This window comes from Motacilla alba, chromosome 6 (assembly GCF_015832195.1).
Source record: "Motacilla alba alba isolate MOTALB_02 chromosome 6, Motacilla_alba_V1.0_pri, whole genome shotgun sequence".
Classification (NCBI taxonomy): domain Eukaryota; kingdom Metazoa; phylum Chordata; class Aves; order Passeriformes; family Motacillidae; genus Motacilla; species Motacilla alba.
Window position 1 is genome coordinate 26,344,868 of NC_052021.1, and position 12,853 is coordinate 26,357,720.

At 42.5% G+C, this 12,853-nt stretch overlaps 1 protein-coding gene across 10 annotated transcripts in view; it reads left to right on the plus strand.

Annotated features, from left to right (window-relative positions):
• The window catches only part of RBM20 (RNA binding motif protein 20), a 99,106-nt gene extending 92,547 nt beyond the window's left edge, over positions 1–6,559 (plus strand). For all 10 annotated transcript variants that reach the window (XM_038140161.1, XM_038140158.1, XM_038140157.1 and 7 more), the window contains 3 exons: positions 1,497–1,616; positions 2,316–2,437; positions 6,324–6,559. In XM_038140161.1, the coding sequence (XP_037996089.1) occupies positions 1,497–1,616; positions 2,316–2,437; positions 6,324–6,434 (353 nt within the window). In that variant the 3' untranslated portion in view covers positions 6,435–6,559. The remainder of the gene's footprint in view (positions 1–1,496; positions 1,617–2,315; positions 2,438–6,323) is intronic.
• Positions 6,560–12,853: the final 6,294 nt, after the last annotated feature.

The following is a 12,853-nucleotide window of genomic DNA, read 5'->3' on the forward strand; positions in this document are numbered from 1 at the left end:
GAAACTCATTGGTTTTTAATACTTACCTGATTGGCCTGAAGACACCTTGCCAGACTTTGCATGTTTGGAGATAATATTGCCATGGGACTGGGCAGGGCAAAGTTGGCTCTCCTGGGCTTCCTGGGCAGGCAGCTGATGAAAGAGTTGGGTGTCTCAAGCGCATATTTACTAGTGTTTCCAGCATCTCAGCTTCCAGCTTGTCAGCAGGGAGCCTGGAAGCTCCAGGGCCTCTCATGCTTCCTAGGTTTCTGACATGGACTCGTTATCTGGGATCTGCTGTCCAAGGCTCTAGGCCCTCTACAAATGCAGCTGCCAGCTCAGAAGCACAGAAATCAGCTGAAGTGGGACTTAAGTTGCTGCAAAGGTCCTGGGTGTCTAAAGAAAAGCTTACCAGCCTACTGGGGGTTTTCCAGGCTCTCTGCTGCAGTATTGGAATCCTGGGGTAGGTTTAAAGTTAAATTGAAAGTCAACCAATTATGATTTTGTATTATTTTCTTTTAAATCATGCAATAGGCATATTTAAAAGTGAAGAAAAATTCATTCTCATAGCCAGAAGCTGCAGATCTTTGAACTACAGACTTGAAAGACAGGAAGGGTTTGATTTGGGCAAAATATGTTTGTTTTACAAGAAAATATATCTCTTATTTAGGTGAAATTTGCTATGCAATAGAAATTTTGTCAGGGCAAGTGAGGTAGTTCTTTGATGTAAGGACTGAAAAAGAGGAATCAGACCAGTTTATCTGTAATTCTGTAGCTCTGTGATAGCAAATTCCTCTTATTTTAAAATAAAATTAATTCATGTGATAGCAATCATGGGAAGGGACATCATCTGTTCTTTTGACTGGCTATATCTACCTCAGCAAATCAACCCAGTGTTTCCACATCTTGAATCTCCTGCTGTGTCAATTAATGTCAGCCAGCAGGGACCAACCATCCCATCCCTACTATTCAGAAACCAAAATGTTTTAGTGTGTGGGTGACATAAAACAGGAACCATCCTTTGGAGAGATGAGGATGGGAGAAGAGTGGCTCCAGGGAGAAGATGCCAATGATGCTGCAGGGATCCTACAAAAGGCAGGTTTGGAGAATTGTATTCATCAGGTCCTGCTGCCCCCACCTTCTCAGCAGCCCCTGTGTCAGCCCAGCTGCAGCACTGATCATGCAGTAATATATGTGGTTACAAAGCTGCAGTCAGGCCGTGCTTCTGCCAGAGGTGTGTAATGTTATAGCTCTATATAGAGATTTAAATACAAAACCCCCTCCAAACATAGCATTAAATTAGAAATAGAAAAATGGTCTGCTGGGAGAAATCAGAGTGACTGCACATCATAGTACAGCTGCTGGAGTTGCACTAAACAGGCCTCTGATTGGAATGGAAAGCATTTTTTTCCCAATTTTACTTCATTTATAGATCCACCCAGAAAGTGCTCCCAAGAAGCTTACAAACGTCTCTTTAATAAACTGTTTTCATTCAATACATTTATTCATTTGTTAAGCAAATTCTAGGTACTTGGAAATGAGATCTCTGGAATACCCGGAGGTAGAGTCTAAACAGAGGCCCTCTGCACCAGGCTGGGAACAAGAGGACGTCTTCACCGAGCTCAGCATTCCCCTGGGTACGTCGGGCCGCCCACTGCAATACCCAGGGCTTACAACAAGATGTCACTTTAAGGCTACTTGCTATATTTATTTTTCAGAACAGATGTGAGGAGAGAAGGAACAGAGTACATGACAGACGGGTAGCTGTTGAAAGAAACAGCCTTTTGATTCCAGATCATTGCTAATTCATTCCAAATGAATGGCAAAAGGCAGCTGATGAGATGAAATAAGTTCTCTTGGACTAGATATGAAATACATATGAAAAAATACTTAGTAATTTAAAAGCCTTTGGCATAAAGTATAAGCAAAAGTAATGGCTTTACTGTGTAAATACTGATTATGAGCAAAACACCTGGAAGAAGTACATCCTCAAAAGCAATCTGTGTAACTTAAACATGAATTTACTGCTAAAAAGTATTATTGCTTCTCTAGCCCTTGAGGTTACAGAGTGAAGTTTCCAGTCAATATTATGACAAGATAGATTTTAAAGCATGTATATCTAAGACAGAAGAGAAAAGGTATGCTTTCAGTGCACAAGATTTTAAAGTGCAGCTCAATATTGCAAAATTAGGGAAATCAGAGAAGTGAATCCAGGATTCAGTCTTCCTATTCCTAATGTTTAACTAAATAGCACATTTTTTCTTTGAAAACAAGTTTATTATGGGAGGGATAAGATTTCAACTGACACTTTAATGTAATTCAGAATTTCTCAACAGGCGTGGAATTTGTGGTGCCTAGAACTGGGTTTTACTGCAAGCTCTGTGGACTCTTCTATACAAATGAAGAGACAGCGAAGACAAGTCACTGCAGGAGTACTGTTCACTACAAAAATCTCCAGGTAAAAACACACCTGAAGCTACCTAACAACAAGCTTATGGAGTGGTTTGTGTGTAAGGTAGATGATGCGATAAAAAATTGGTTTTTAGTCTGTGGACAGAATTCAGACGGAGTGAAATTCAGGTAAACAAACTTTTCAGTAGTTCAAATCATTAGCATGCTAATTTCTCACTCTCAGGTCCTTGAAATCAACTCCTGGATCGTAGGTAAAATGAGACCAGGTGATATTTTTATCTTCTCATCTGCATTTGGTTCTTGTGACCAACGCAGCACACAATTCAGATCTTTATATCCCTGTTTCAGAGGGTCCCAGATGTTTCTGTCCCTGGGAGTGACCCCAGTAGTAGCAGTGTTCAGTACATCTTCATGTCAGGGGCATTAAACATGGCATGTGTCTGATAACACAGCCAGACCCGTCTCTGCGTTGCTGTGGGTTTCTCAGCGTGTTTCAGCCCGCAGCTCTCTGTGACACGCGGCCTCTGCGAGGCATTTCCTGCGACCCGCTGAAATCCCCTCCCTGTGTGCAGAGCACCGCTGCTGAGTAATTTCCAGCAGGATGTGCAGGAGCATGTCTGTGCTTGTTGCTCCATAGGAATGTAACAAAAACGTGTCAGCAGTTGATAACAGCTCAGGGAGACCACGTGTGCCTGCAGTTCAATCAAAGACCCGCCTTTGTCACTTTTGAGATGCACCATCAATAGAATCAGTCACAGTGGCCTGAGCCTTACCTGTCCCGTGCTCAGGGCTCCTCAGAGGAGATGGCCTTGGCTCCCACCCCCAGTCCCTGCCTGTGTGTGCAGGGTGTGAGCACTGCACGCACACTCCTGCTGGCATTCTCATACTCTTAGCAAAACTCGTGGCAGAGCAAAGCAGAGCTGCTCCTCCTTTCTCTGTTCCTTCCCTCTGCCCACAGTAACTGCAGTAACTCTGCTTCTGTTCAAGTAATAGTTCTCTTTCCTTAGCTGGCTAGTAGGCAGCAACGCTCACAGTCAAGTAATTTCTCTGTGAGAATTTTCTTCTTGGCTTTCCTGAAATTCCATAGCTGTAATTATACAAAGGCCTCTGGCTTCCAAAGGCTTCTTACAGAGCTCTGATGCTTGCTCATAATGGACCCTCCAAGTGCAAGCTTGAAAAACAGGTGCCCAGTTTGCATTCCTTTTTTTGCTTCATACAAAAAAACCCAGAGGGATTCACCAGAGGTGGCACCACTCTGGCTGTGTATCCCATGCAAGTCTGTCCCTAAGAAACTCATACTAAAGAAAGATTGCAACTCCTGCCCCTACCCCTAGAAACTGGTTCCAGAGGGATTTTTCTTTTTTAATTTTCTAACTTATTTTGTTAAAGTCATAAGAAACAGGCCCAACTAAAACTGACTTAGTGTGAAAATAGCCTCTTTTTCTCCCTATTAAGACATTTCCCATGAGTACTGTGGTAGATAGCTAACACTGACTTGAGATAAAAGAACAAAGACTATAAAAGCTGTTAAAATTAAATCTGCCAAATGCAGTAATAAAAACAGGCTGTTCTCTCGAGCCATACCTCTTATCTTGCTACATACAGGAAGTAAATGTTTCGTCCAACTTTTGCCTGTTCAAATGGAAACCTAGCAAATTTCAAATCACTGTTCTGTGTTGCTAGAACCCTTTTAGTCTCCATAATGATCATTTATGCATTCTGCAAGGAATATGAGGCTTCTCCTGTGATGATGCAAGTTAACCAGTGTATCTGCCAATGTAGGAACTAGGGACTCTGACTGTAGTGGAGTTGCTGCAGTGTTCCTGTTCTCCTTCCTGAATGCCAAATGCCATCATCCAGTGACAACAACAGTGTCCCAGATTGTGTCACGGCTTTGAGTCTTTTATAGCTGATTTGCTACTTGTTGTCTCTCGTGATCTCCTTGAGCCACATCCAAAATATATGTTCAGTGTTTGGATTTGAATGCCACACTGAACAGCTTGTTTGCCAATGTTCTTCCAAAAGCCTTGTTTATATGATGATAGTTTTGTCTTGAAGTAAGTTTAGTCAACTTTATCTAACTGTGATGTCCCTCAAGTAACATCAATCACTGATAAAAAAAACCAAACAGCTGTTTCTTTGTCAGCCTTGCAGACTTTTTGTAATTTTTTATTCTCTTCATCATAATAAATTATTTTCCCAGGTGATATTTGTATTTACAGATACACTGCAATTGCCATGTCCAAAAAAATCCATATTTTTGCCATCCCTTCTTCCACTTCCTCCAGCTACAGAAAGCTGTCACCATTCATCTGGTGGAAACTACCTTTGCAACTTAGTCCAGTATTTCATCCTGTTTTCCACTGGCTTTATGAAGTATTTGTCAAAACTTGTATTTAAATGAAAAAAACCCACATTTTTTGCTTGACTGCCATTTTGCTATATATTAATCTGAATCTGCAAATTTCAGATCTGGTGTTTGTGGTACTCATGATAGATGGCAACATCAGCTAAAAGTAGTGGATAAAACTCAGTCTTATTTTGGTCGGTGCTCATGAAAAGCCCCAAAAGCATGGGTTATCTGATCCAGGGACAAGTGTTAGTGATTTATTACAGTTCATGCTGTACAGAACACGTCTCCCAGCCTTTATGGTCCCTATATCTCTGTATACTACTGTAACATTTACTCTGGCTTTTTGCCACGTGGAATTTTGCACCCAGAGATCAGGACTGAGAGTTGTGTAATTTCCACAGCCCAGTCTCTCTAGTCAGAGTAATAAGGGTGCAGTGCATGGGTATGTCCATTCATTACCATTGCTGAGTAACTTCCAGATGAACCTCTTGTATTCAAAACTTGTATTTGCCTGACAGAATGTGGCAATTCTAACACAGCCCTTAGGATTTTTACAGCCATTTCTCATTTAATCTCTTCCCCAGGCATGCCAAAGAGTGAACTGTACTCTGCAAGTAGAGAAAATTTTGCAGTGATGTGAAAGGGTCTTTTCAAAATAAATCAGAATGAGTAAATAGCTAGAAAAGGAGTTTTATGATCCTAATAATGTGTAGGTCAGTTATTCTTGAGTGTGATGTATGTGATGTGTGTAAATCATTAAGAATACCTCTACATTATTATGTTGGGATTTCCCAGGTGTGTCTGCACTAGCTGCTGCTGAAAAAGCTTCTTTCCATCCATTTCTATGTCGGCTGACCTTAAATAAAGAGTTTGAGCACTATTTTGAGACCCATACCCATTCATCATCCATTTTGTGTGCAGCTCTGCCAAGTAAGAGCACTGCCAAAAGGCTGAAAGCCTCACTGGCCATGTCTGTTCTTTTAAATCCCAGTGAGTACCCAAAGCAGTGAAAGGCTTTATCTTAGAGAAACACAATAAAGGTCAATACTCTAGCCAAACTGCTAAATTGTGTTGATTATTACTGAGTGTGATTATTCCCTTAAAACAAAATGTTCTTGTACAAAAGGTGTATCTCTGAACTGCACATGATGAAAATATAATATATAAACTTTAAATCAAGACTCTGAAATCACATTTATGTTCTGACACACCAGTACTTTCCTGGCAGAATTCAGTTGACTCAGTGGAGTTAGTTCCTGCCCTGTAGCACAGGGGAGTAGAGAAGAAGTGAGGTCTGCTTACACAGACTGGTGGGGAGTAGAGTCCTCCTGGTTCTGTTACCAGTTTCCCCCATGGCACACAGTGGCCCTCTGAACTTCTGAGGCTCTGCATGTATTCAGCTAGTTTGCCCGACACAGCCAAATTTTCTAGCTTGAGTTTTCATCAAAATGGTGCTTCTGTGAGCTTTCTTTCCTTTTGAGATATTGGAAGAGTTAAAGCTCTGAAGAGGCATAAAGAATCCTGTGTTGAATATTTTCAGTTTTGGTAACAATGCTTTGGTTTTTTTATGTGATTGCAGAAGTATCTATCCCAGCTTGCAGAAGAGAGCCTGAAAATGAAGGAAGAAGGCAGCTCCCTGCCTCAGGATGACACTGGCATCGTTCCTCACTTTGCAAAGAAAAAACTATGATGCAGATGAACTGGAAGAGCTGTAATGAGTGAATGCTGATACTTTTTTTTTTTTTTTTATTTCTATGATATAACTGTCAATTTGCACTGTACAGAGGAGGGGAAATAAAGAGCATGTTCCATGCATCTATGCCCAGAGTGCCATTAAAAACCAAAATGCCTGAAACTGTTTCCCACGGTGAAGCAATGCTGGCATATCTGTTAGAAGTGGAGCAATTCTTTCTCACACTCTGCGTGCTGGGAGTGGTTTCCTAGATTAAATCAGAATTCTCAGGGATTCTTAAAGTTTTAGTTCTGATGTAACATGTCAGGTCAGGTGGAGTACTTAGAAGCACTCAGCATCCTCCAGTGGACGCTGGAAGGAAAGGAGATGTGACTATTTATAGGCTTTAATGTTGCTTAAAATATCTTCAGCCATTTGCCCCAGTGAGAAGTAGGATTTGCATAGGATATCTAAAGCCATTTTGCTAAAACTAGTGAGTAGATGGCATAATGTAAACCCCATCAGCACCCACCTCCATGTCTTAGAGCTTGGTGAAATGACAAATGTTTATGTTGTCAAGCACTGACTATACACTGCCAGTGTTGTGAGAATTCCGGGGGAGCCACAGTCTGTCCCAGGGACCTCAGAGCCTGAACCCAGCACAGCAAGAGCAGGTCAAATGCACGTGCTGACAGCCAGCCTGCTCTGGTTTCAGCATTTTCCATGGTGTGGTCAGGGTGTTCTCCAGGGACCGTTGTGTTTGAAACTCTTCTTTTTGATAACTCTAAAGGGTGCCAACTTTGAGTCTTACAGACTTGAAACTCTCATGAGAGGCTTTTTAAAGTGCCACATGTTTGGACCATGTCTCTTTTAGACATTTTATTCAAGATCCTTGCTTTTGGGGTCTTTTTGTTTTCTTTAAAGCTTGCTTTTCCTCAGCTTGGCAACATTGAATTTTCCTGGTTTTTATGGAAAGACGCCAGATTTCTGATATTGTTTTTGTATTTTATTTCCCTGAATTTTTTAAGGTGAATACAACAACTGATGGCTCATGGAGCACTGCACTGAGAACACAGGATGCACCAGCAGCTCTGGCATTATTATGACCTATTGTTTCTGCACAGTTGTTGCTTAGTATTTTGCAAAGTCCCTTTGAAATGCACTGTACAAGTTTCTGGTTCATTTCAATAGGGCTTTGTGTACTAAAGTGAATACGCATGCAAACCATTGCCAGGATTGATCCCAGAGTTTATAAAATGCCCTGTGCAATCTGGGCAGATGGGGATTTGCAGGCATTTCCATTCTTTGCCTGACTCTAATATTCATCACAGTATGTTTTGTAAAAATTGCTGGTACTGGATGTCCTCTCTAGATGTTGTGCAGAGGAACGAATTTCCCAGAAGGTTCTAGCTTTCCCTAAGAATGACAGGGATGTTGCACAATATTGCAAAGTGGCTAAATTGCCAAAACTGCTTCCACCAAAGTATTTGTTCCATTATGTCTTTGCCAGCAGCTGTGCTCATTCTCTGAAGTACCCTGTAGCCAGGCAGTGTCTCTCAGAGGTGCCTGGTGTTGTTGCCTGAAGCCCTGTTCCATTCCATGGCCTGTGCTTTCCACTCATTTTTACCAGAGGTAGGTTCAGATTTCATAGTTGGAATTCCTGCTTCTTCCAAGTTGAGGATTCTTTGCATCCCAGATTCAGACAGAGCCTACCAAACGACAAGGGGAAATGAAAAACATTACAGCCTAAATCCTCCTTTGTCCAGGCTGAAGTATGTTAAGACTTGTGTCCATCTGTCATTTAAAACAGCTAGTTTAGTTTTAGTCTTGGGGTTTTTTTTTTGTTGTTGTTTTAGTGGGGGCTTTTTTTTGGGTTTTAGTGGTTTCTTTTGTTTGTTTGTTTTGGTTGGGGTTTTGTTTTGTTTGTTTGTTTGTTTTTAGTAGGGGGGGTTTAGTTTTTTTTCTCCTCTGGAGAAGAAAAAAACCCACCAATATTGCAAACCAGGTATTTTTCTTTCAAGGGTTGGGTTTTCCTTTGACTGTTTGCTTTTCACATTGCAGTGAAACTTGAGCGCAGGGCTATTAGGACAAGAGCTTGTATTGCAGGCTGTAAGATGATGAAAATGGCAGTAAAGATTGTGCAATTGTCTTCTAAAGTGCAGCTCTCTAGCTGGTCATGTATCATCTGAATATGAAGTTCCCTTTGTGTCCTTCAGCACAAACTGAACACAAGGGAAGGAAATCAAGCATCAAATCTTTGAAGCTAACCCTGCTATCAAACTGGGGCTCTCACCAGCCTAATGGGAGCTTGTTAGACCATGTGGTTAAGCTTAATTGGATGTGAGACATAGCTGACTGTATATCAAAGTCATATGCCTCCAGCAGCTTTATCCCCAGGTAACCTCAAATGAGAAAAGTATCACTGTTATTATTCTTTATTTGTAGTGCAGCAGAAGCTACAGGTCCACTGCCTTTATTACAGGCAAGGCACAAATCCACAACAAAGACTTTCCCAGGCCAAAGAGCTTTAAATCACACTTTCTGAAAACAGACAACAGGTGGATACAGGCAGGCAGGGAAAGCAGCAGGTAACCATGAGATTTTGACTGGCAGCAGAGGAATAATTAAAATGAGTGTTTACCCAGGGGCTTATTTTTGGATTTATGGGAGATGATTCAAACTGCTTTCCCCCTCCTCTGGTTCCGAACCAGGTTCACTGCCTTTATTCACAGCTTGCAATTAAGCTCCTTTTTTTCCCCTAGACAGTTGGATTAGGAATACAAAATCCCTTCTTGATACAGTGGGTCTTGGTATCCTTTGGTCCCCAGCCATTTAAGTTTCAGTCTCCAGAGGTGAAGTTTTGACCGAGGCTCAGCAGGAAATGTCCTGGCTCCAGACACCTTGTTTGGGTCACAGCTACAGGCCCTTGCTTGCCACTGAGGAAGGAGGTGGCTCTGGATGGCATCTCTGCCCTGTGCAGTTTCCTTTTCTGGAGGGAGATGACTCAGGTGAGCAATGCAGGTGCAGAGCCCAGCCCCACAGCCGTGAGCAGAGCCAGACATTTGTAGAGGTGGTTTGGACACCCCATCCCTTTGGGCTCTGTCCTGACAAAACAGCAATCTGCAAAATCCTGGGAACAGCCAAATGGGCACTTCCCCTTCTGAGAAGGTCCTTTCTCCCCAAAACCTCAACAGGTGAAAGCAATCCCAAGTCTCAGTTATCTCCTAATGATGCCCATGATCAGTTTGCAGCCTGATGCACTTTGAGAACTCAGAGATAATCTCCTTCCCTCTCCAACAGGCCATCATGCAATGCTGACAGGCACTCCTCAACTTGTCTCTACTACCTATTCTGCTGAGAAAGAATTCTGCTGTAGGCAGCCCCTTACCTTCCTCAGCTTGTGTAAAAATGTGTTGTTTCTTTTGGTTTATTATATTAAAATCTTGACTTTTTTAGTTGGCATAATTCTTTATCATTATAATCCACGCTCTTTATTTTTATATATATATATATATATGTATGTATATGTATATAGCACAAAGCAGGCTCAGGTCTAGCCAAACAAATACTGACATTTAAAAAGGAATTTCCTTAATATATCAAAACCATTTCAATACATCTCAACCAAAGATTGCACTTTTATAATAGGGACTATGTTTTTCATCTCTGTGAAATCTGCATGGATCTCAAATAGTCTTTAATGTCAATCTGCAACCTACTTCCTTTGAAGAAAAAAATGAAAGAATTAAACATTTGCCCCATTAGATCAGATAAAGTTTCACACTGGCTTTAACACTAAATTAGTGTTAGGCTGGTTATATTCAGGGATTTTTTCCTGTTCTCTAAGGATTAAGGCTGTGATTTGTTGAATTATACTTGAACTGGACCAGATGTACTATTTATTGAGCTTATATAATCTTGTTAATTTAAGTTTTGGTTTGTAAACAGTTGAAATTTGTTAGTACTTGTTTAATTATGTAGGACCTGTCACCAATATTAACTGATCTGTGTAACTGATTGCAAAGTGTTTCAATTTGTGTTTCTTAAGAAGAAAGATTTTAATAAAGAGAATTATAAAGCATATACATTGGTGGGCAATTGTCCCAGAAACAACATGCTTCTAGCTTCCCAGGGGTCTGTTAAAAATCAAAATGAATAAAAAATAGTTTAAGGAGTAAGAATTAAGCAGGGGCGTAAAAGGTTTGCTTTTAAATATAATTTTTACAAGTTGTGGTTCGTGGTTCTTGCCAGGGAGCTCCCACTGTACAGATTGTGAGTGATTGCCATCAGCTGGTGCTGAAGTTGAAGTGAGCACATCTCAGCAGTTCACTCTGTAATTACCATTAATTGTTATCACCCACTCCTGTGCCTCTAGATATGTCCTTACTTCCCTTTTTCTCTTTATTTCCAAATGAACTGGGCAACCTGTCTGTTCCCACTGGCTTTTTGCTGTCTCCATCCAGGTTGTCTTCTCAGCCTTCTGAAAGCATCACATGAAATATTGCCCAGCCAGGAACTTTCTCCATGTCATCTCAACCTCCATCCCTTAAATTTACCTGATTCTTTTGTTTCCCTTGTACTCTCCCTCTGCCTTTCCTGATTTTTCTTCTTTTCAGCAGTGTCCTCCCCAGTGCCACCGCAGATATACAAGGACCTTTCCCACTCTGGCCTTCTCCCTGGCTCACCACCACTGCCACCAACCAGAGCTCCTGGGAGGAAATAGCCTCAGCCAGGGTCATGTAAAGACACTCTTGTACTAAATATTTAAAGAATGCAAAGAGGACAAAAGCTGAGGGGAGACTTTATCACCAGATCTGATGAATTCATTCAGTGGAAAATACAGGGAGGAAAACTGAGACACCAATGCCTGGTCTGTGTGCAAGGCATGGCATGGGGCACCATCAAAGCATGGGCTACACCTCCCACCCTGCTCTCTGGGAGGGAAATGGGTCCTGTCTGCCCCACTGAATGCCTGGGGAAATGGGCAGAAAGGCTGGCAGTCAGTTTTCTGACTCTGCAGCTCATTAAATCAGTGTCTTTTAAGTAACTGTTTTGCAGGTGAGGCACATGTGTCATATATTTTAAGCACAGATGGTTTCAGTTCTTCTGTCCTGGATGTATTGAAACCTTTGTTCGTGTGATACCATCTCATTGGAGCTGTGAATCTCTCGCTCTAGAAATCAGGCAAAGGAAATCATATATCCATACTGAATGAAAAAAAAATCAAAACGGTGGTGTTCAAACGCAGTGTTTCAAGTCCAGGTTTTGTCACGCTTAATATTCTTGGTGGAAAAGGGAACTCAGGTCTGGAAAACTTCACAGGTGAACAAAACATCAGCTTGGCCTTTCGACACAAGGCTGTGCCTGACCTCACTTGGACAGCCAGGCTGTGAAACAGCAGGGCTGTCCAGCCTGCCCTGCAGTGCAGGTCAAGGCTGTCCCAAACCAGGAGCCCTCTGTGGGAAGCTGACCAGGAGGGAGGACAGGGGCATGCAGGGAGCTGGGGATGGTGCTGCCTGCTTTGGGCCAGGCTGATGTGGGACTTGCCTGGGGGACACTGCCCTGGCACATCAGCTGGGCTGGCAGGCACTGTGTGGAGCAGCCTCCCCCTTCCTGCTTTTTCAGTCCCCTGGGACTGTGCTGTGTTTGTGCAGGTGGCAGCGAGGACAGCCCAGAGAACAGATTTGCCTTGGCTCACGTTCCCACATCCAACTCCACCGGCCTCCACGGATCTGTGTCAATAGGTCGAGCTCTCCTCACGTGCTTCGCTCACTGATGCAATGCTGCAACACGAGGCCATGGGAACATACGGTGTGTATTTGTGGAGGGGAAGTTCCCCTGGCTGGGGACAAGAGGGGCACTCAACAACAGACAGGGATTCTCCCTAAAACATCTTAGTGGAACTAGGTAATGCAGCAGTGAAACAGAAAATACCTACAAAGATCTGCATTCAATGCCCTGAAGTTGTGTCAGGGGAAGTTTAGGTTGGATATTAGGAAAAGTAGTTCTTCACCCAGAGAGTGGTTGGGATCTGGAACAGGCTCCCCAGGGAACTGGTCTCAGCCCCAAGCCTGACAAAGTTCAAGAAGCATTTAGACAAACAGCATATGGTGTTAATTTTTGGGTTGTCCAGGAGTTGGACTCTATGATCCTTGTCGATCCTTTCCAACTCAGAATACTCTGTGATTCTGTGATTGTCGTTGCACGGCCTGAGCTGGTCTTACTGACCTGGTGGTCAGCAGTCCTTCCCAGCTCTCCTGCCATGCCCCACCTCCCCTTTCCTTGCCTTCAGCCGAGTTATGGTGCATTACAGCACTGGCAATCTGGCCCCTATCTTTTTGAACAGTCTTGTACTAACCTGACATTCTCATGGCACCATGGGAACCTCACTCCCCAGATGCAGAAGTGAAAGAAGCAGAGGTAGTTTCCATTTTTTC